A 22706-nucleotide genomic window follows, 5' to 3' on the forward strand; every position below is an offset into this window, starting at 1 on the left:
CTATAAATATAAAGCCCGCAATAAGCTGCCCGTAGAAGATCATGTCTAAAATTTTGCCATTATCATATCACAAACTCACAAGTCTCGTCACCATGTCGAAGTCACTCCTAAATCCCACGGTTATGGCCAGGTTCGGCGATGATGAGGACTATCTTCACGAACTCATACAGCATAATCACATGCTACGGCGCGCGATAGTTTTAATCTTGACGGTGCTCTCGCTAGCCGCCTTTCTTGCGATACACCGGTCGAAGGTTAGTATATACGATAGGTACCTACTTACTATCGGATCGAAAAGAGGCTAAGCAAAAGTAGTTACTCGAGTATAAGTGCCAATACGTCGGCTTGCCCTATAATAGCTTTGCGGGTTTGGAACAGCCGAATAAAGACCACTTTATCGTAATATCAGCTTCAACGAATATGTCTCGTGCCGCTAAGGACAGGTGGCTGGGTACTTAGGCTTGAAGTTTGTTGAGTTTCTGGAACGGTCGCGCTAGGACTGAAACTTTTGGTGGCTTGGGCTTGGTTGTGTAGGTTGGATATAAGACAAGTGCCTAAGGTACCTAGGTAGCTTAGAGAGCTATACCTACAATGCGTCTTGAAGGAGAGCGTTAATAACCGGTGGCTTAAGCTGACGTCCGGGGAGGCAGAGGCAGATAAAACGGGCAATATCTTGGTTGAAACGACTATGATATGGTTGAGAATGGTCGTTGATAGCTTGAACTGGAGGTGTTTGCATCCAACATTTGCTTCAATATCCGCGGCTGGAATTGCATTATGCACGTACCCGTTATACCGGTACATAATTCACCGTCTGCCTAAGTACCTAATGGTAACTTGGCCTGCATCTGCAAATCGAATAATATATCAATATATCGCTTTCTTAATTCTTGATTCCGTACCAAAATTACCCAAGGTAAATATTCAATGTTTCCTTCAAGTACGAAGTTGCTTCTCGCTTCTTAAAGGTTTTGAGATTATCCTAGTTCGGCAAGTGGGACTGCCTAGATCTGCAAGGTCCGTCACCTGTTCTCATACAGCATATCAGCACCCGTGGTACGTATCTCCGTACCTGCCGATTCCGCTGGTTAGTGGTTAGACAGTTAGAACAGGGTCACACAGCGGGCGTGTAAGTGAAATCGGCTCGCGACTATCTAATCGATCAATTCTGCTGTCGACCTGCCTGACCTTTTCCCTCGCACCCATTAAACAATTGACAAGACACACAATACCTCCATACCGCAGTTAGGTGTAAATCACTCCTGCCCAACATTCTCAACGTAAAACCTCGTTTCTACCTTCCAATCTTACTCTTTTTAACTTTCCCTATGTTGACAAAAAAACTCAAAGCAAAACTTAACCTTCAAGCGTTTTACCATTTTACCACGTTCGCAGTTTAAATTGCACCTCTTTCCATACCATATTCAATCGGCTGTACATGACTTTCTACTCCTCATACCTTACACTTTCAAGCAGCCGAAGTCCCTACTTTACGAGCTCATCTATCTTTCAACCTTTAAAATCGACTATTACGGGCTTCTTACCCTGATCAGTTCAGAATGGCCGCAACCGAATCTGCCCAGTCGTCAGCTTTGGCGGCCACTTCCAACAAAACCGCCCGAATGTCTCCTCTGCCCCAGTCTAAACGCGATAAGAGGCGACAGGTCGTAAATGACCGTCTAGCTGTTTTGGCCGACAAGTTCAGCCGGGACAAAGATAAACACTACCGAGACGAACTTCATAAGATCCAAATCGATGTTAACCTCGTCGGCCGAGTCGATCCCTATGCCGACCGGCCTCTCGATGCAATTGATCGCGAGTACCGAGAAATACAGAATGCAACCAATGCGCAACAGGCTACCAATGCTAGTAATAATGGTAGCCCTAAGCGAAGTCTGCTCGAAATGGCAGGCCCTACATTCTCTGAATGGGTTCATCAGATAGAAGACCTCGTCGAACATCGCGACTACGAGATGACTAGCCACAAGGTATGTCCTCTCTAATTTCATGATTCATGTGGTTGGAAGCTTACATTTGTCAGATTGAATACGAGAGGAAGCTTCGTGAACACCATAAGACACACGCCTACAAAGTCGAACTAGCCAGGCGTGAACATAAGATTCTTTCAAACACGCTTAGAGATCGTCTCATTAATGGTATTACGTCCAAAAAGTACCGACTGGGCAAAGAAAAGGAAGCCCTAGATATCGCCGATGGTTCTGCTCTTCTTCTACACCCGAACCAATACAGCCTCACCAACCCCGCAAGTCCTGGAGGAACGCATGGGAAGCGAAATACCCGACTACGAAGAGAGATGGAGGAGCTTCCAGGCTACTCGGATAACAAGAAGAGGAAGCGAAATGCTGCCGATGAGGAGGGCTCGCCAGCTCCCAAGAGAGGAGCTCTTGATAGTTCCAATACTACGCCTTTTTGGTCGAGCGAAAGAATCAGAGGTCTACGTAAGGAGACGGGACCAGTCTACAGCATTGAAAAGCTTTTCACCGATAAAGAACTAGCCATGACCTATAATACTGCCGCCCTAGCAGCCCACAAGCATCTCTTAATACGCCGAGACACAAACGGCAATATTATCACCCCCGACGAGAGTGTCGCAGACGGTAATGACGATGAAGATGAACCTTCTGCAGTAAATATGGAGCGACAGCCCTCACATACTACGCGAAGTACTCGAGGTGGACATGGTCAACAGAATTTCTACGATGACCAAGTCCTGGGAATAGAAGGCTTGGCCAATTTCGAGATACCGGGAAATCTCGATAAGGTCGCCGGTTCGGAGCCTAAGCTTCCCCCTCTTACTCATTCGCAATACTCGAAGGCTTATAGAAGGGACGAGTCGAATACCCCCCCGACCTTGAACGAAAGCGAGCGAGATAGGGATCTCGCAGTGATGAAATTGTTGAAGACATACCAGAACAAACACGGTGTTGGCGCCAACCTTGATGTTAATAACGGTGGCCGGAGACTACTCGAGTCTATGGCCGCGCCGCTGCATAAGAGCAAATATGTAGCTTACATGCAGGGCCCAAGGCCTTCCACAGACGCACTATCAGAATCCCTGGGTATCCAGGATAGTGACATGAGAGGCGAAGCCGCAGGTGTCGAACCAGAAAACAGCGGAAGCTCTAAGGACTCCCCAGCTGTGGGGAAGGATTCTGCGTCGGGAATTCCGATGAGCAGACAAAGTAGTCTGGGAGGTGTTGTGATGAGCCGATCAGGAAGTGCACGGGGCAAGCGAAAGGCCTAATTGCGGATTTTTGTTTTGTTTTTGATTCTTCTTCAGTTTTATCATAGGGCAGGGAGATCATACGCCCCAGCGTTGTTATGTGTGGGTGTCCGTGACGTTTACGATTTGGTTTTTTTTTTTTTTGGTCTCAGGACGCATAAAGCCTGGAGTCATATGGAGGAAGCAACACGCATGCACAGTGAGACTTGGTCGATTAGGCATATCCCGGGTCGTGATAGGAATTGGCACCATCCATGAATAGGCGCTCGGGAACATTAGATTTAGAATTTTTACATATAGCGATCCCGTCATAAAAAAAGCAATGCTGAACGATACCATTATTAAAATGTCCTAACTAGGTACCTAAGGGAACCATAAACTCGTATAATATTGATTTTAAATGTCACATCTTTAAGGCCCGAATACTAGTGCCCGTACCTCGATACTCTCCCTCCCTTCTGCATCCGGCCTCGTCCTGGGGTCTTCGAAAGCAGTATGAGGTAATCGTCCACCAGCTACACCAGAATTCTCCTTGGTACCTTCACTGTCGAAGCACTCGAGTAGCAGACGCTCATCACCGGTCATGCCGCTGAGGTAGTGCCACATCTGGTTGGGGTTGTACGCAATAGCAGCTGTCTGACCGACATACCCGGAAGGGTACCGGTGCTCCACGGGAATAACGTCTTCATCGTTCAAGGAGGAGCTCGACGCGAAGGCCAGGGGCGTCGCCTCGACGGGGTTCTTGTTCAGCGGACGCCATACATTGACGATGCGGTATCGCCCCTTTAATAGCTTCTCCGCGTCATCTCCCAAGTGTCGCCGCACACGCTTCTCAGCTGAGTAGGGCGTCTGGTCGATGTGTGCCGTAAGCACGGGACGACGCGGTGCGTCCGGGTCAGCCCGTCGGACGGTGTGGTCGAAGATGAAGACCCGGTTGCTGCCCGGGATGTTGTCGAGCAGTAGCTTCTCAACCTCGGGGTAGTAGTTGGCGGCGATGGAAGCATCGTCCGTGAATCCGGAGCCGGACCCGGTCTCCTCGGCTGACGGCGGCAACCCCTGCACGATCTGGAAGGCGTCCCGGTCTAGCGTGTACTCGGACTCCCGGCCCCGGACGTCGATGATGGTGACGTCGTGCGCGTCGACGGTGAGGTTGCGCTGGGGCTCGCCCGCTGGTGGCTTGTCTACGTAGTTGACGGCTACGACGCCGGGGGCTGGCCGGTTGTTGAAGTTGATCTTGGCGGTTACGGGGCCGCGGGGCACGGTAGAGGCTGTGATGGCCATTTTTGGTGTTAAGTGCTCGGTGCTAGGTATAGAGATGTATGAAAGGCGGCTGCGCCAGATAAACTTCAGGGGACTAGGCTGGACAATAAAGAGAAAGGTTGATATGAGATGAGATGAGATGAGATGGTATGATTGATAACTGTCTACTCTTGACTTCGACTTCGACGCCGGGTATGACTTATATAGACATCAGGAGCCTACATAGCTGTCTGAAACGTCTCTATGCGCATTTCAAATCAATCGAACGACGGAGAGAACCATCGAATCACGTCATTGGTTTGGGGAAGGGAACCCGATTAGTAGTATAGTGTCAGGCAGGGGGAGATGACTCGGAATGATTGGATTCCTTCTGCATACTTTCTCTGTAATCAACGGATAGGATTCAAAGAGATTCCCCGATACTTAAACGGTCATATGCCATGTGCAGGGCGTTAAGGTATATATGTACGTTTATGGTATAACTTCGCCTCCAATCGTTAAGGCGAGCAGTTCCTTAAGCGGTTATATCTGCCGCTCAAGTTGCAAGGTTATAGCTTTGACATGCCGAGCACGCCATCGCCCCTCGAAGTTTACTTTTATAGCCGGAGTTTTCCCAATATTCCTCAGCGTTTTGCCGATGTTTGAGCGTGTGTACCTGAGGTACCTACTGTGTAATGCATGCGAGGCATACACGCACAACATGTACATATTGATATGTACCTAAGGTTTAACGTCGTGAACGATGACGTTAGGATTTGCAGTAGTTCGAACTGAAATCTAATAACGGTATTGATTAGAAATAGTTGCTTAGCTAAGAACGTCTTTTCGGGATTTAGTTTACTGACGTCGACCCCATATTGATTTGTGGATCTCGTGCCGAGGGCTAAGCCGAAGCGGCTGTCTTTGAAATCGCCCCACTACATAGTACGTACACGTGTCAGTGCGCTACTGTTCCTGTCAGCCTTGTAAACCTGCCCTTTTACACCCTTTTACGCCCTTACGAGGCCTATCAGATCGCGCTAAAGTAAAGTAATTCAAAGTAAACAAATTGCTCCTTTTGGGTTTTCGGTGGCGGTTAGGTACCTAACCTAGCTTCCGGCGCGTATTCTGCCTTATCCTTGCATTGAATCTTTCACAACTAGGTTCATTCAATACCCAACAACTCCAATATACCAATTGCATCATTAGTTTCAATTGTCTTCTCTTCCAGACTGCCAGATCCAGACCTATGTTCATTAACTGCCTAACCTAGTATCTATCACCATCGCTGGTTGCTATCATGGATATGGATGAATCATTATCATCCCCTGACCCGCTGGGCGACGAGCCTCCAAGTTCGGCCTTTCCACATGCGCGACATACTGATCATACTTTCACACACCACGACCTCTCTGCTATTTCGATTCCGAAGAGCCAAATAAGGAGGTCCTCACCGGCGAGGCAATCTCCTAGGAGGAGAACATTTGAACTCGACGTCGGCAACGAGCACGCACCGCAAAGGTTACTCGTCACAGTCGAGGCCGAAGAGGCCATGAAGCGGGGTATCAACCGAAGACTCTTTCAATCATCTTCACCGATACGAGCTCCCCGCCGTAGAGAAGCCATCATGACTACTACGATACCACTTAACGATGAGATAGAGAACGAAGCTACTCCGCGACGACGAGGCCGGCCGCGGCGGACAAGCAATGGCACTCCTATGCCGAGGGGGAAGAAGAGGGCTGCAACACCTATGAAAGAGACTCGGCGCACGCGACAGAAGAGCGATTTGGAATCCGAAGCCAGTCTAGCGGATGCGACACCGACCGGACCACAAGTAGACTCGGTCGCGTCGAAAGCAAAGGCGAAGGTACGAAAGACTCCTAAGAGCATATCCACGACCCAGGTTATTCCGTCGTCGCAACTCTCCAACAATACGACCAAGAGGAAACGTGGGCGCCCGCGAAAATCTGTGATGCCAGAGGAGGTCGCTATATTAGCAGATGCAGGCGATGTACCAGGCAATAGTGTAGCCAACAAGAATGCCGCTCAGTCTGTCTTCGATAATTCGGAAAACCTACCGCCGTCAGCTCTGAGCCCAGTTCTTGATTTGCCCGATAAAGAGGAAGGTCGGCAAGTGACGACCAGCGATAATCTTATCGATGATATTATAGAGGCGAGTGGAAGGACACCGACGCCGAGAAATGTCTCAAACTTATATGAGAAGTCGCGCGCGGGGCAAGATCTAGGATCAGAGGCGGTGTCATATCAAGAAGAAGAAGAAGAGCTGCACGATAGTGATGTTGGTATGTCTGAGGACTACCCGGCATTGATGGAGGCCCATAGCGACGTGGAGTCGGATCTGGATAATACCGAAGGGATACCTCACAGCGGACAGGACACGCTCGCACATGCCTCCGACTTCAGTATGATTGCTGTGGAATCACTCCCTTCGTTCCATGCGAACAGAAGCGCCCTCCTCTCAGATCCTCCGGAGATGGGCGAAGAAACGAATATGATAATAAACCAAACGCTAGAGTCATGGCGAAACAGTACCCGAACGGAAGCAGAACAATCATTAGCACGATCAACTCAGAGCAACTTACCAGCGGAGGATGATCATTCTGGCGTACCGGATCGCTCGTGGGCGGAGGGTGGTGATCGCAGTCCAAAGGAACGAACGAGGAGCCCGAGAAGACAAAGGCAACTACCCTTGAGTCGACAAGTATTTGCAGGAAAAGCACCTCATGTAGACGATTCCTTCTCGAGTCTTCCGGATAGTATCCTCAAAGCAGCAACCCCGGGGCGTCTGCCTATGAAACCGACCTCTGTAGTAGAACAACATGGCGATACCACTGCATATGAGGATGAATTTTCCGAGATTTCAGACGCTATTCTCGAGGCTGCTACTCCGAAGCCAGCAACTCGAGTTGGAAGATCTACGGACGAGGGCCATACGGAAGCATCGATCGTTGATGGACAAGTCAACTCTGTCAATAGACAGACAGGACCTAGCTTTCGATCGAGCAGACTACCGACTCCCGATGATACGTCGTCTTCTAATGCTGGTTCTAAGAAGGCCCGGGAAGATGAAGCTGGCCCATCTACAAGAGAACAAGACGTTGCTGGTCCCAGTTCTAATTCAGGTTTTCAATCTTCACCTCCTATTATGAACCGGCCACGCGCAATGGATTTTGGGCCATCTCGGTTAGACCAAGAGATCAACAACACACCAGAATTACAGCATTCTTCTCCCCAACTACCTCCTTCCGCAAAAGCAGCCACGGAGCCTCCTCAAACTTTAGAACCGCCTCCTAATAGTAGACCATCGCTCTCGCCGATCGTACGCGTTGGACGAACCCTCCAAGATGTGATGTCAGACAGACCATCTCCTGAACGTCGCGAAAGTAGTCTCGGAAGCCCATTTAGAGGATCGGCTACGAATGACCCTTCGCAACCCTTTCCTTCGGATCAATCCGGCCAGCTATCTATACCTAAATCGCCATCTCGATCTGGCCGTGGCGTCTCTACCCAACTCAACCCTCGATCTTTATCTGGTCCTAGTGCTGCTCTCTCCCAAATCAGAAGGGCCAGCCTTTCTCATAGCCAATCATCAGCACAAGGTGACATTATTAGTAATGTCTCGGATCGGTTCGGTTCAGCTATGCGCAATAGGTCACAAACCGAAACATCGAGAAACATTATGTATAACACTAATGACCAAGCACCGGAACAAACTCGTTCGCTCGATCAGTCGATGTCTAATTCAGCTAGAGAAATACCGTCGAGTGATAATGGGATAAGCTGGGTCCCAGATGACGATAACCATCAGCAAAACGTGAATCAGGGCTCAGGTTCCCAGCCAATACGTCCTCAAAGTCCAAGCGTTTTCGCCACTTACGACTCAAATGTAAGTCGCGCACCAGCTGAGGCCACGAATCCTGAGGCGGAGGAGCAGCAGGAACAAGAATTGGAGGAGCAAGGAGATAGTGCGCTAGTAGACTACGAAGCGGAGGAAAGCGACATCTGGGACATTGAGGCATCAAGGCCAACACCTAGGAGACCGGAGCGCACGCAACGTACGTCACGGCATCCCGATCAATCCACACGACGGACAAAGGTTCCAAGCCCCTGGAAAAAAACCAGCAGGCGCCTCATTTACCGCGAAGAGATTGCAAGCTCTTCTCAAATAGAAATTGAGGAGAATCAGCAGAGCGAGGCAGAAGATGCGCCGCTGATGCGTCAAAGGCCGAGGGCTTCGGATGCTCACTCTATACTACAGGGGTGGAATTCTGAGGCTACTCGCATTATTGAGAGCTCGTCTCCTGAAGCGGAACAACAAATTCTAAGCCCTCAGCAGGAGATCCAGGAGCAGCTAGAAGCCCAAGAGCAGCCAGAGTCTCGGGAACATTCAGAAGCCCGGGAACTGTCGGCAGAGTCAGAAGAGCAAGAAGAGCCAGCAGCGCGTGAAGAACCAAGAAAACCCGTAGGGCCCGCGGAAACTGCGGAAACTGCGGAAGCCGTGGAGTCTGCAGAAGCGTCCGAGTATTCAATGCTAGCACAGCGGGCAGAGGCTGCCCCGGCTACTCAACAGAAGCCTAAATCTAGACTATTCGGTGGCTTTGATATCATGTCTTTCTTCTCATCACCGGCCGCATTACCTAAGAAGACTCCGGAATCTGGGCCAGCAAATACAACCGGTATAATCGAAAAGGTCGCCCAGCCTGTATTCCAAAAGCCACTACCTAAAGAAACGACGAGCCAGCCCCCTAAGGAACCGCAGAGGTCTCTTTGGTCTACAGGATTATTTTCCTCAATTCCGCAAAAGGAATTTCAACCGAGCCCAGAACCACGAACAAGCATGTTCTCACCGGCGGCTCCTTCACAATCTAACGAGACAAGGCAAAAATCTTATGTAGAAAACTCGCCCTCGCCCTCGCCCTCGCCTGCTCCATCGCTTTCTCCCGAACCTGATTCTCCCGAGCCTCCTCCGCAGTCATACCAACAATCACCTGGACAGACACCTGAACCGTTACCCAGACCGTCACCTGAGCAGTCCCCTGAAGAGTCCCTTGAAAAACAATCACCCGAACGGTCGTCTTCACCCTCTCCTCGCCCCTCAACGCCTGAACGTCAGGCCTATCCGCCAACCGCGCAGAAAAGAAACTTCACGCCGCGACCAGGTCAGTCTGGCTTGTCTCTATTTAGAAGCGAACCGGCTCCCACCAGAAGTGAGGCAGATGAGGACCTCCTTTTACTACCGAGTGATGACCAAGATGATCAAGATGAGGAGGACGAGGGGGACGGGCGGAACGAGCAGGATGAGCAGGAAGCGGATGAGGAAGAGGACGAGGACGGATACGATGAACAGCACGAGCAACAAGATTCATCGCTCTTGACAGACGGGACGGACTATGAGCGCTTCCCACCAAGAGACGTCCCATCCCGGTGGGATAGGACGCTTTCGCCGTCCAAGTCGTGCTTCCGTTCCCCCATGAAACCTACTACTCCGGGCCGGGTCGTGGCTTTTATGCCTAGTGCGCTTTCTTCCACCTCCCAGGCTCAAACTAGTGTCGCGAATCATCAAAATGGCACCAGGAGTAACATAGTCTCCCAAGGGACCGTTCTCCGACCCATCCCCGAAAATACACAGGATGACTCAACGGATTATTCGTCCTCCTCAAGCCGTAGCACTGACGCTACATCTCCTACCACTACCAGTCCTCCCACAAAGATGCTACCGCAAAACGGCAAGGGCAAATCCACCGCGCAATCCTCGTCTCGCCGACCTACCGCCTTCGCTCTATCGAAAACAGAATGGACCCGCCACCACTGGGTACGTCTAGACGAGCTCCTCCAACTACGACGCTACGACCCCCTCGCTTTCCAGCAGCAGCAGCAGCAGCAACAGCAGCAGCAGAAGCAACAGTCATGGGTGCAGAGTTGGTGGCGTCGCCAACCCCCCGCCCCCAACGCCTCGGCTCTCATAGGGAAGGAAGTCTCGGCTCAGGGCGAGAGCATAATCCTAGAGCAGTGGCATATCGAGGTCGTAGAGGCGTTCGCTCGCGAAGTCGGCGGGTGGAGCGAGAGTGCTCTTGCGAAGAGGATCTTTGCGCTGATTGTAGGCGAGGAGAGGAGGAGAACCGGAAGGGCCGGAAGGGTGGATAAGGGGAAGGGGAAGGCTGTTGCTTAAGACTCCAGCTTCGGTTTCGTTGTTTGAAAAAAAAAGCGCCTATATACGTCTAGGAGGGGGGAGAAAAAGTAGTGACGAGTTGTTTGATAAGGGTATTGGAAAGCAAAGAGCTAACGTACCTACTCTATCATATACCCTAGGCTAAGGATAGAGAGCAGAGCAAAAGGGGGGGTGTACGTGATGATTACCTGGATACATAGCGGTTTTTTTGGTCGATTAGCATTTGGTCCGGTCTGGTTACTTTATCACAGGGAGCGAGCACGATAGGTCGCATCGCATCGCATCATATTACATCACATCACGTTGGAGGAGTTACTTCTTATACCGTCGGTTCGTTTTTGTACATACATAGCATAACCACGCACACAGGGCCTTGGATGTATGCGCGTATAACCGGCGTTTTAGGCCCAGGCAGGCAAACAAGCGGGTGGTCGGGCAAGGATACATGCCATGCCATATCTTATACTTGCATTCGAGAGGCGTTTGGATGCGGAAAAGGAGGATTGGCAAATGTATAGGCAGTGAGATTGTTTGGGTGCTCGATATTAATTAGATACCCTTCTATTCGTCCTAATTTTGATTACATCTCGTGATTGGATATCTACCTTACGTGTGTGTCTACATACCCGCCCGGTAGATACGCTTATAGAACGGCAAGGTTGACTAATGTTACCTACCTAAGGTTAGGTAGATATCTTTGGAGATACTAGCAGCATCCAGGAACGAAGAAAATAAGACAGGCCATAGGACAGACAATAGGCATACACTTGGATTGACACAAGTTCATGTTGATATATGTACGAGTGCCAGAGAAGCCGCGACGCCGTCTTCATCGACGCCGGGGCCTTGGCCTGATACTTTCTCTACCTAGTAATATTACACCGGCCGAGCATTCATTCACCTCCTTCGGCGTCAGATGCACGAAGGAGCTTTTCTTGTTTACCTAGTTCACCTCTGTAAACCCTAACCTTCTCCCCTCGCAGCTCTACTCCAGCATCGAAGCCTGGTTCGTGTACAGGACATCCACGACGTTGCTCAGCTTTTCGATGGTCTGGAGAGCCGCATCGTAAGACTCGTCACGCTGCGTCTCGTCGAAGATGATCAAGCACCCGGCGCCTTGGTCAAGCACGCCGATGATCACCTTGTCGAGGATCATCTGGGAGAGCTTGCGCTCGACCTGCTGGGTGTCGAGGCCGACCATCTTGGCGATGTGGGCGATCTCGACGCGGCTAAAAGGCTCGATGACCTTGATCAGGTTCTGCTCGAGCATAGCGTCGTAGAGGCGGCGCAGGTGGTTGCGGATGAAGGCGTCGCTGCCGAGCTCGTAGCGGTACGAGGACAAGGCACGCTCGTACTCTTCTAGAGATCGGTTCGAGTGCGCGCGCGCGATAGCCTTCATGGCCTCGAGGTTCTGACCCGCGTACTTCTGCGCCTGCTTGGACGCCATCAGGTTGTTGACGTCGTCGACGAGGTTAAGCATAATCTTGCAGAGCAGCATGTACTGCAGCGCGGCGGTGGCCTTGGCTGGCTCGTCCTGCGTGTGATAGCCGTCAAGTGCCTCGATGAAGTAGGAGAAGGCTGTGTTGAAGTCCTGGTCCATGGTGTGCAGCATACCCGACTGCATGTCCAGGTTCGCTTGGAGTAAGGGAGGCGTGTAAACCGAGGCGGCGCTCGTCCTCGCGCTGGTGAGAGCGGCACGGGCCTTAGAGTTGTTTCCGAGGGCATGGTATACTCTAGATTCCAATAGTTGAACCTCTACCAATACTAACTTGTCGTCCAGACGCTTCAGCTCCCGCAAGAGACCGTTGATAAGGGTAAGGGCATCGTAGTATGATTGCTTAGCCATATACAGGGTAACGAGTCTGGTCTCGAGGTTCTGGCGCAGGAAGCTCCGCCTCTCGGAGGTGGCCCATTCTATACATGACTTGGTGACGGCGATCTGGATGTCGGTTGTGTTCGGGATGGCTTCGAAGAGATCGAGCAGCTGACGGACTATTTTGAAGTGGTGTTAGACGAACGCTTATAATTATAGTAATACGTAATATAATAAGTATCTAAATAATGAAGGAAAGCCAGAGCATACCCAACTTGGCCGTCTTAGCCTTTGCGAAGCCCGAAAGGACGGTCCTGCTTGTGGTAACAAGGTCGACGAGTTCCTGAGGTTTCCTAGGCACAAACGTCAGTTTCCAGACGACACAAAAGAGGAATGCTGAAGCCGATGCCGATGCTCACTTCTCATCCCGATACAGCTCTCCTAAGCTTATCAAAGCCGACTCGTATTCCTTTATTGCTGCATCTGAGGTAACAGAAGGAGGTTTAGATATGATATCTTTGTAGATGGCTTCAGCTTTTCGCGGGTCGGAGCTAGCAAGTGATTGCGCTTCCTTCACAGAGGGCCTCTGCGAAGCCATATTGACTGGCGTGTGCTCGAGAAGATACGGGGACTTTGGAGTATCGGATTGTGGGTTCGAATTGGTATAGAACAGTTGATATGGAAGTGGTAAGGACGTTGTTCGAATAAAAGGTATGAATTATTGAAAGTATTGAAAGGGTACGTATTGTACAAACCGAGCTCAGCAACTCGCCCGCTGTTTCCTACCGCAGCTCCAGCCTTGCGATTAGGTGATAAAGTGGATACCTACTGACGCAGCTCCGGACTGCCTGAAATGCTAGTACGGAATAACCCACCATTCCGTTCCCGGGCTCTTGCTAAGGTCCCCTCCCGTCTCCCCTAAGATAGCTGATGTACCTAGGTACTTTTTAAAATAGCACATTACCGATCCAAGTTACCATCAACGCCGCCTTTGACTCTTGAGTTAATATAGGTAACTAATATCAACACGCAAATTTTTCATAATGCTGTAGGATCGATTATAACACTTCGTATAAGTTGGACTGGTACCGAAATTCATCCCACTTCCCCTTGTTGAACGTAGTAAGTTCATACATAGACCGTCATCCACACCGTAGATATTCACACATCCAATAAGTATCCATTATACCAAGTAGAGCCTCTTCCCCCATCCCTTTTTTCTCTTCTTTCAAAACGAGGGTTACCACAAGCGCCGTCGAGATCTTCCCTATCCCGTGTCAAGCCCAAGGTTTTGCAACTCCTATGTGTATGTACTAATACGTGTTCCTCTCCATCCCCTCTCCCTCCCCCCTTTTTTTTTTGTTTTGTTCCCTTCAGCCTTTTCCAAGACCGTCAAACGCTCGTCGTTTCTGTCATGACACGCCACGACGTCAGTTATCCCTCTATGTCAAATTATTACTTTGGATGTAATCATTACCTGAGTATACATGAGCCTGCCAAGTGCGCACTTGGTTTACCCGGCCGTGAGTGGCTTGAGAACCGCTACCACTAGGCATATCCATCTCCTGAACAGAGCTGCCGCTCATCGGCCTATAAGAAACCGACCGGGAGTAACTCGACCCTGCTGGACCGCTATGCCTCTTCCCAGCAATATTAAATCCCTCGCCCCCTCCGCTGATATGCATGTTACCGAATCCAAAATCCCAGCCACTATATTGATGAACGCAATGCGGCTCTAAAATCTGGCAATTCTCTGTCAGGATTTTGTAGGTGCATTGCTCGACCTCCTGAGCTGTCGGTCTCTCGTGGGGAGCTACTGAAAGCATCCTTGCCACTACCTGCAGCATAGGCGCCATACCACGGAACACTTGGTCATCCTTTTTTGATGCATCCTTAGCAAGGCCAGCCATCCATGATTCAACCTGCCCTAGGTTTTTATGGAACGACGAGTCCAAAACTGCCCCGCCTCGGCCGGCTTGCTTATGCTTTGCGGATCGATGCGAGGCAAAGGACCGGGTCTGGCGTTTCATTAAGAAACTCAGCAGTTCAAGTATCACACATCCTAGCGAGAAGATGTCAACTGCCTGAGGGTCGAGTGAAGGTGTCGGCGAGTGAAGTATCGAACCGGTTTCCGAGTGTCCTCTATTGATAGAGAACGACGAGTTATCGGACGACGTTGATCCTGAGGAAGTAACGAGAGTACTTCTTCGGTGGCCGTGACTAGTTGACGGTCGATACCATTGTTCGGGAGCCGCATAGTCGTAGGACTCTTTGTCGAAGGCTGATCTGTCCGACGTAGTAGCTATCGCTTCTGCGCTTAAATGAGTTACGTCCGCATAGAACACATGATTGTTGCTGTTGAAAAGCACAGTCGAAGGTTTTATTCTACCGTGGGATAGTCCGCAGCTATGAAGATAGCACAGTGCGTCGACGAGGCAATGGATCCAATTCATGAATAGGCACCGTCGATCCTGCTTAGCCAACGACTTTACCGAACTTGGCGTTGTTACTAAAAGGGATCTGAGGCTGAAATCGCTTGGGAGAGTAAATAGAACATAGACAACACCCTGGTAGGCATACGATCCGTAATAAGACATGATATGGCCATTGTCAATATTCCTCGCCCTGTCGATCTCGTAGAAGAATTCCTTTTCGCTTAGCAGACCAGGGCCCGTTCCGATTGGAATGCGACGCCGAGAGAAGATCTCCCCAGGTCGATTTGCTAACTCGACTCTATCCACAACGCTGTTAAGGCTTAGCCCGGGGCGCTTATCGACGGTAAGAGGCACGATCTCGGGATGTTCGTATACTATATAGTCGCCTTTCTCTATAAATTTGAGTAGATAGTGAAACTGGCGAGAATAAAATTTCCTCTCAAGTTTGTCGTCCCTAGTGAGCGTAAGCGCCAGCCGTTCGATCTGGTCGAGCGGAATTGGGAGATCGTCGTCGTCCCAACTATCGTCGATAAGTCCGAAAATCTGGTCTGGAACACCCAGGTCTAGAAGAATGAGAAAGATACGCTTGGCCTTTTCGTCAATCCATTCCCAGTAGGTCCCGTCCGTCAACCCGTCACCGAAGCCCAGTGGTAAATCCAACCGCTTTATCTCCTCGGGGAGGAGGTGTGAACAGACGAACTGTCGAGTGACAGTCGCTTCAATCCGCGACGGATCCCACCACATGGCTACCATGGATGGAACAAGGGTAGCATTACACCATAGATCCACCCTAGATCAGTCCAGTCAGTTAATGTAGTCGACCGCCGCATGTAATTAGGTTTGTAAAATATTGCGACAGATTCGATGGGGCTCAAGGTTGGTGGTGTAAGCAATACAGGGGCGTAGCCCGTTTATACGATCTACAATCAGATGCGACACGGCACCCGACCGAGGACGCCAGCCAGAGGTGCAACATACAGGTAAGTCAGCACACAAAGCAAATGTTGCCTGCTGGGGGCGATATTTTTCGGATAGGTACTCAGACCATATACTTCTGGGCTCCATAGTTTGCGTAGTAAAGCTTGTCCAAACAGAAGCATTTAAGAAGAAGCGCGCATATGATTGGAATCCTTCGCCTTGCTGCCAGATACTGATTACCTTGTGTACCTACTTAGCAAATCATGTTGGTGGCCATTTAGGGCGAATATTGGTTGGCTTTAAGGCGTGTGATTGGCTGAGCCTAAGGCAATAGATAAGGGGATATTTTAGTATCCTGAAGTCAAGAACACCCCGGTAAAATGCCATTAATAGGGGGTATGTGCTTAAGAGGCTCTCGTGGGTTCGATGTACGTAGATATGTATCTGATGTATGTAGATGCAGCTCGAGGCGTCTAATAATACCGCCCAAAAGCGGTCTCCCCGGAAGCCCCATTCGTGGCAGCCAGCAGGAATATATTAATAGTCTGGCTCGGGTCACAGACGAACTTGAGGTTGGAACGTATGTAATAGAGACAGCATACTGCGTACTCGTACTTCGTACATGTATTCGTACCTTGTTGAATGAAGAAAGAGTCCGGACCCCGCTGGTCCCCCACGCACTTCTGCCGTAGTCTGGTAGTTCAACTCCTCTCTCCCCCAGTGCGTTTGACTCTTGGGCACTTGGCAACCAGAGACATTGTGACCTGTCTTCAGCCAGACGGAACACGGTACGACATCATGGTCCTAATATCGAAAGGATAATCGTTTCCCGTATATCCGATGTATGTATATGCAGGTGCGGTCCATACCCGTCACAGGAAGGGAAATATGGGATATGATAGCTGACGAGCATACATATACAACATACATATTAGCATCGGTGGCGTGGTGATGAAGCGCATAGGGATCTGAGGCCCTTGGCAGCCTTAAAGCAGGATAACAAACAGGGTTAGTATAGTAATCACATCTAAGGTGATTCTTATCTTTTAGAACCGCACTTGTGGTAGGCTAGCATCATCGCAAGCCTTTAGCTTCCAGCCGGTTGGTGAGTTGGTGAGTTGGAGTACGAAATAGCGCGTTTAAAACCATGTGCTTGGTGTTTTTTGCATTGGTACATAGGTACATGTATTATTGATATTCAGCTACGATATGCTTTAACAACTACTGCGGGGAAAAGGTAAAAGGGAACTTCCACCACCTAATGTAGGCCCCACCCCTAACGGATGACTAACGGCCGTCTCGAAGGCTAGACTAGACCTATTAAGTTGTGACTTCCTTCGCTATTCAACCCCTTTTTGGTAGCTTCTATTTCGACTCATCCGATGCAACTATCTATCATATTCTTTCCTTCCTTTTTAAGGTTATACGTCTATCAGATCAATCAATATACATGGGACATTGCTACTATCCACTTCCAGCCTTCTTTTAGATCGAAGCCATGTGTAAAGTTTTGTTCACGTGTCTGCTTCTACTCTAACCCCACATGTTACAAGATACCTTAGGTAGTTATCTTCTTCCTGCGAGATAGATTAAAAGAGTTGCCAAGATGATCATAAATACGTAGTATTCTAAAGAAATTTGATACTCGGTGTGCAAGATATATTACCTACCTACCACACAGGTCTGTAGACATGTAAATACGTACACATGTAGACACGCCGTGTTTTGTTTACATGAGCAGTTATGCCTCGACTTTGCCATCGTTCATTTTGTGTGAAAGGGGCTCCATTTTATGCCGTGTAACTATCTCATCTCGGGTATTATAGGTTACCTACACTTGAATGCCATGGGCCGAATGTGTCGTGTCATATGTTTAGCATCGAAGCTGACAGGTTTAATTCATGACCATCAAGTAAGAAAGAGAGGCTCCTGATAGGTACATATAATTAGAAAAATAAGGTACTTGAACATTATGTTAAATTGCTACCTAGGTAGTTTACACGACAGTATTAACTTAAGAAGCTGAAAAGAATTAGGTTCGTATATTGCCTTAATATCTAACCACTAGGTTATAGAATTGAGTATCGTACATTACTCGGCTATCTTGAACTATAGCATAGCCTACTCGATATAATACTTGATATTATATTAGCATTCCTCTATAGCACCGTAGGCATTTCGAATCCTTGGCTGACTTATACTTGCTCCAATAAGCGTTAAGCCCCTAGTATTCTAGAGCCCGGTGTGGAAATCAGTAGACAATATATTCAGAAAATATATTAATTTATTAGAGCCACACTTCCCATACGTCTTTAGCATGACGTCGTCGACCGTTAACACCGGGAGCGGACGCGAGCCGAGAGGCGAACCTGATAAGCCCGCTATAAGCAGCTTCTGCATGCTGCCGCGTGGGCTTCAAAGCCTTGGTGGCATTGTTAGAGGTACTCGGGCCGACCTACCCATTCAGAACTCGAGGCACTGCGAATATCGTATGCAGTGCAACATGCCTGGTATGCTCGATCAAAGCCAAGGGATATTAATGGCTAGCCACAACATTTGGCATTGTGACTGGTAACTTTCGGTCTCCTTCTCCTAATCGGGACGCGGGTACGATTTCTGATATGACAGATGGTTCTAGCACGGGCAATTGCTTATTAGAACACAGAAGGTTGAACTGCAGGCCAACTAACCAGTTATACAGACCTTCACTACGAAATCCGCTTTTAGCCTCGGGAAGACTTCTTTCGCATTTTAGGAAATTTTGTCGACGATCAACTTCATGTTGAAGCGCGTGCTCTTTCTTTTACTACGCAACATCCCCCTTACACATTACTACCATTACATTTTAACAGACTCGCAAACGCCAGCGTTTTACTGTCTGGTTTATAGTATGATCGTGAATATCTCGCTCGTTAAACCAAATACCTTTATTGAAGCACCAGCCAATTCGTGATGGATGCTAGATCAAGTGCCCGTTCTTCTCGCTCAGCTGAGTCCCCCTACGACCTACAAACGTAGTCATACCGCTGTCTATGCCGGAAAGTTTCCGCGCAATCTTCTGAAGGCCCACCGGCAACACGTTATACCAATCCACCCAGCGAGCGTAGAGGGGCATGCCGATGTGATCGCTTAAGCCGAGATCGATAGCCTTTATTATCTCCTTGGCCACGTCTATGGGTTCGACCACTGGGGCAATAAACGGGTTGGGAGTCTTCACGCCGTAGAAGAGTGGTGTGCTTAGCTGGCCCGGCGTAACGAGGATGGTTTTGATCTCTGGGTATTCCTGCAGCTCGGCAGCGAGAGACTTGTGCAGAGCCGTCACTCCTGCCTTGGCAGCAGCGTAGTCTGTGAGCCGAGCTGCACCGAGGTGACCAATAACGCTAGTGAGGGTTACAATGGTACCGCCGGTTTCATTACGAATCATCCCCGGCAGAAACGTCTTGATGGTGTAGAAGTGCGATAGGAGGTTCGTTGTAATGCTCTTCTCGACTTCTTCTAGATCCATATCGAGCAGCTTCTTGCCAACAACCTCGGCAGCATTGTTGATCAGGATGGTAGGTGTTCCGAGCTAGAAATCATATTAGTTGAGTCACATGCGCACCAGTAGAATACAATACACACATCGCGCTCTATCTCTGTTGCAACTCTAGCAATCTGTGCCTTATCTCGTACGTCACACTTATAATAGGTAATGCCGCGGGCTTCCGTACTTTCTAATTCAGCGATATCCAAAACCGCGACGGTAGCACCTCGCATGCCGTATACCTCAGCAATTAACAGGCCAAGACCGCTGGCGCCGCCCGTTATTACAATGACCTCCTCAGTCAAGTCGACCTCCCGGTGCATCCCATACGCGATCTTATGACTTATGACGTTTCCCATCCATAAGAGACTGACGAACGTAGCCCACGCAATGCTAACTATCATAGGGTTGGTGTTCCAGGCTTGGTGCTCGGCACGGAAGCAGAGAGGAATAATCCATGCTACGAAGGGATGTAGCAGCGTAACGTTGAGGACCTTGAGGAGGACATCGACGGATATGGGTGCCCACCACGATTCGCGTGCTGATGGTCGAGGATGATCCATGGTATCGGATAATTGAAGAGATAAATGCTGGCCAGCAAGCACTTCGAAATTCGAATAACTAATACAGAGAAAAGAAAGGTATACGCCTCTAATCAAGTGTCCTTCGTTTAAGGAAGGATGAATCGAATGATAGAAGAAGATGGGATGAAGGAACTAGTAAAATCAATAAACCAGCCCCGTGTCCACAATCGCAAGTTGAATCCCATCAGTCGTCGCAACTTCCAGCTCAGCTTCTAAAAAGGCTCCTGGGCGCTTGAAACAAATGGCCCAAGCGTCGTAAGTTTCGACTAAGGCAGGTTCCAATTGCACTCAGCCAATCGGCTGTATCCATCTAATAACAGGGGTCTCGCTAAGAGTTATCAAGCGCTTTTTTTTATCTACTACCTAGGAGGTAGGTACCTATGGACCATCTACCGATTTTATATTCGTAGATGCACTCCTGAAGCTTAAATAGGTACTAACCAATATATATCAAGGTGGGTTTAGTAGATGATGTCCTGGTTGTGTCAAATTCAAAATGATATTAAAGATCATTTCGGCATACTTAAAAATGTCCAGGAGATGGTCTCAAAACTTATAAGTCGACTCATAATCCTAGCCATTGTCTTCTAATAAACAAACATCTAGTCACTCGGTTTTGTCTCTTACTGAAGTTAAGCAGAAATCCGCAGCGAGTATATATTTTGATCCGTTGCAAGAATGTGGACGCAACCTATCGATGTCATGCCTGGTATCGAAGTCTTCCCTACCCCTTAACGCCTTGTAAATGCAGTTCATGAATATCTGACTGACAACCTGCTCATTCGAAATGGCATCCGCCATTACTTCTCTCGTGCCAGGACTACCTTATCACGTTCACTCTTCCTCTTCTCGAATTGCTTCCTTGTATGTTTCCTCTCATTCTCCTCCCGCCGCTTTATAGCCTTAAGTTCCTCCTTCTTAATCTCGGTTGCCTTCTTGATAACCTTTGGAAGATGTCTATGACGCTTGATACGTCTCACCTCAGGCTGTTGTCATATGTATTAGCACATAATTCTATAATATAATGATCAAGTTAGAAAACACGTCTGGGACATACCATATGACCATATCTTTCGGATAATGCTTCATTATATTCGAGTGCTTGTCGCTGTTTTGCGGATTTCACACCTTCTCGTTTAGAGGAGTTTGCCCTCCAGAGGCGAATGTTTCCGTCGTCCGATCCACTCAAGACATATTTGGAATCTGGCGTCCATCGAGCGCAGAAAACTCGCTGCATTCGCTTCGTATGATATACATCCCTCGAATGACCCTGGTCTCGGTTGAATAGTCGAATCGTCCGGTCGTACGAGGCTGTGACGAGCTCTTGTCCGGTCGGGGAGAACTCCACGTCCATTACCGCCGCCACGTGGTCCTTGAGTACGTTCAATGCTCGGTCAAACTTGCGCATATCAAACAGGTATACATTATGGTCTTCGCTCGCCGCAGCAAAATTCATCGGCTCCACCGGATTCCAAGACAGTTTGTTGCAGCTAAAGTTGAGAAAAGTGCGTGCGAGGGGCGAAGCTGTTCTGAGGTCGTATAGGATAATCGAGCGATCTGTAGAGCAAGATGCGAGAACCGAAGTCTCACTTTGGTTGAAGGAGACGGAATTAATCGTCTCGCCAGACGAGGGCCAGCGAAGAACTTCTGGCGCAGCAGTATACTGGTCGAGGTTGTAGACAGATATGACATCGGAAGAGACCGCAAATGCATTCTTCGCTCTATGAACACTCAAACTTGTGAAGGAATGCGTACCGAGCCAGGAGTGAATAGGCGGCGAATCGTCACGCGTATTATAAGGATCGTGGATTTTAACCGACCTATCAGCCGCGCACGTAAGAAGCTTCTGATCTGGCGTCCAGGCCATGCCCTTCACAATATTCTCGTGAGCGGTTGTTTTCCAGACCTGGTCCCTGCTCGTCAAGTCCCAACACTTTACAACGCCATCGCCCGAGCCAGAGGCAAATCTTTCGAGAGAATTGGGATCCTTCGCTAAGGAGTAAACGCCGTCAACATGTCCATTTCCAAGCTGTGCGATAAATGGCTGAGCAAACATGCGCTCTAGCTTTACGGCATTGAGGGCGCGCGTATATTCTCGTGCTCTCTCGAACGGATGGATCGCCGGGTCTAGATTGCGAGGTGCCTGGAAACTTGTAAGATACATGAACAGCAAAGTACAGGGTTTTCCAAGTAGGAGAATTTACCTTCGGAACATCAGATCCGGCGGGTTGGTACGCCTCCGTTGAGCGGGTTAATGCTTTTATCTTCTATAATAGGAGTTAGAAATGCTATAGCGCAAGTAGACGTGATGTGCGACTTACCATAATTGCGAAGCACGAAGATATCGCAATGTCGAAGCTGACTTCGCATTGAACGCGATAGGAAAGAAAAAAAGTTCAAGGTTCGTATCCCACTTTGCCGGCTGGCACCATCCGTGAGACTTCGATAAGCCTTATCAGGCTTATCGTCATTTTTATCGATAGCATTTTGCATCTCTTATCTGCTATGTACACAACGCATAGGGATATTTCCATTCCGTACTACTCAGCTACTATATTATTCCAGCATATCACATTATTTATTGTTACATTTTACAGTCGGAAGATATAAGAAGTAGTGTAACGTATCCTAAAACAATAAGGTATATTTCTATTTGCACCAAGGCTTTACTCGTCCGACTGTACTTTATTTAGAGCGTGGTAAGTAAACGAGGAATGCATCCATCTCCAATTCATAAGATCTACTTACAGGTTACTG

At 48.9% G+C, this 22706-nt stretch overlaps 8 protein-coding genes across 8 annotated transcripts; 3 read left to right on the forward strand and 5 right to left on the reverse strand.

Moving 5' to 3' along the window:
- Positions 1-92: 92 nt before the first annotated feature.
- On the forward strand, positions 93-459 carry F5Y00DRAFT_257273 (uncharacterized protein; the record flags this gene model as incomplete). The annotated part of the gene is made up of 2 exons (XM_048010534.1): positions 93-254; positions 316-459. 2 exons carry the CDS (start codon positions 93-95, stop codon positions 457-459), a joined length of 306 nt encoding a protein of 101 aa, XP_047869905.1.
- A 627-nt stretch (positions 460-1086) lies between these two features.
- Positions 1087-3303, forward strand: F5Y00DRAFT_63570 (Sds3-like-domain-containing protein). Its single transcript, XM_048013940.1, has 2 exons — positions 1087-1988; positions 2042-3303. Exons 1-2 carry the CDS (start codon positions 1560-1562, stop codon positions 3263-3265), a joined length of 1653 nt encoding a protein of 550 aa, XP_047869906.1. The 5' UTR covers positions 1087-1559; the 3' UTR covers positions 3266-3303.
- Positions 3304-3460: 157 nt separating this feature from the next.
- On the reverse strand, positions 3461-4746 carry F5Y00DRAFT_63567 (uncharacterized protein). The gene has a single exon (XM_048013939.1). The coding sequence runs from the start codon at positions 4523-4525 to the stop codon at positions 3656-3658; it is 870 nt and encodes a 289-aa protein (XP_047869907.1). The 5' UTR covers positions 4526-4746; the 3' UTR covers positions 3461-3655.
- A 744-nt stretch (positions 4747-5490) lies between these two features.
- Positions 5491-11261, forward strand: F5Y00DRAFT_224139 (uncharacterized protein). The gene has a single exon (XM_048005961.1). The coding sequence runs from the start codon at positions 5784-5786 to the stop codon at positions 10674-10676; it is 4893 nt and encodes a 1630-aa protein (XP_047869908.1). The 5' UTR covers positions 5491-5783; the 3' UTR covers positions 10677-11261.
- On the reverse strand, positions 11262-13362 carry F5Y00DRAFT_224142 (PCI-domain-containing protein). The gene is made up of 3 exons (XM_048005962.1): positions 12909-13362; positions 12760-12842; positions 11262-12668 (listed from the first exon to the last, which is right to left on the reverse strand). The coding sequence occupies exons 1-3, from the start codon at positions 13085-13087 to the stop codon at positions 11662-11664; spliced, it is 1269 nt and encodes a 422-aa protein (XP_047869909.1). The 5' UTR covers positions 13088-13362; the 3' UTR covers positions 11262-11661.
- Positions 13363-13931: 569 nt separating this feature from the next.
- Positions 13932-15668, reverse strand: F5Y00DRAFT_250590 (kinase-like protein; the record flags this gene model as incomplete). The annotated part of the gene is made up of 1 exon (XM_048009746.1): positions 13932-15668. The coding sequence occupies one exon, from the start codon at positions 15666-15668 to the stop codon at positions 13932-13934; it is 1737 nt and encodes a 578-aa protein (XP_047869910.1).
- Positions 15669-18801: 3133 nt separating this feature from the next.
- F5Y00DRAFT_257279 (NAD(P)-binding protein) lies at positions 18802-19928 on the reverse strand (the record flags this gene model as incomplete). The annotated part of the gene is made up of 2 exons (XM_048010535.1): positions 18802-19410; positions 19464-19928. 2 exons carry the CDS (start codon positions 19926-19928, stop codon positions 18802-18804), a joined length of 1074 nt encoding a protein of 357 aa, XP_047869911.1.
- A 619-nt stretch (positions 19929-20547) lies between these two features.
- On the reverse strand, positions 20548-22362 carry F5Y00DRAFT_63679 (WD40 repeat-like protein). Its single transcript, XM_048013941.1, has 4 exons — positions 22271-22362; positions 22154-22216; positions 21007-22092; positions 20548-20935 (listed from the first exon to the last, which is right to left on the reverse strand). The coding sequence occupies exons 1-4, from the start codon at positions 22271-22273 to the stop codon at positions 20750-20752; spliced, it is 1338 nt and encodes a 445-aa protein (XP_047869912.1). The 5' UTR covers positions 22274-22362; the 3' UTR covers positions 20548-20749.
- Between the last annotated feature and the right edge of the window lie 344 nt (positions 22363-22706).

This window comes from Daldinia vernicosa (assembly GCF_022497035.1).
Source record: "Daldinia vernicosa strain CBS 139.73 unplaced genomic scaffold F5Y00scaffold_2, whole genome shotgun sequence".
NCBI classification, from domain to species: domain Eukaryota; kingdom Fungi; phylum Ascomycota; class Sordariomycetes; order Xylariales; family Hypoxylaceae; genus Daldinia; species Daldinia vernicosa.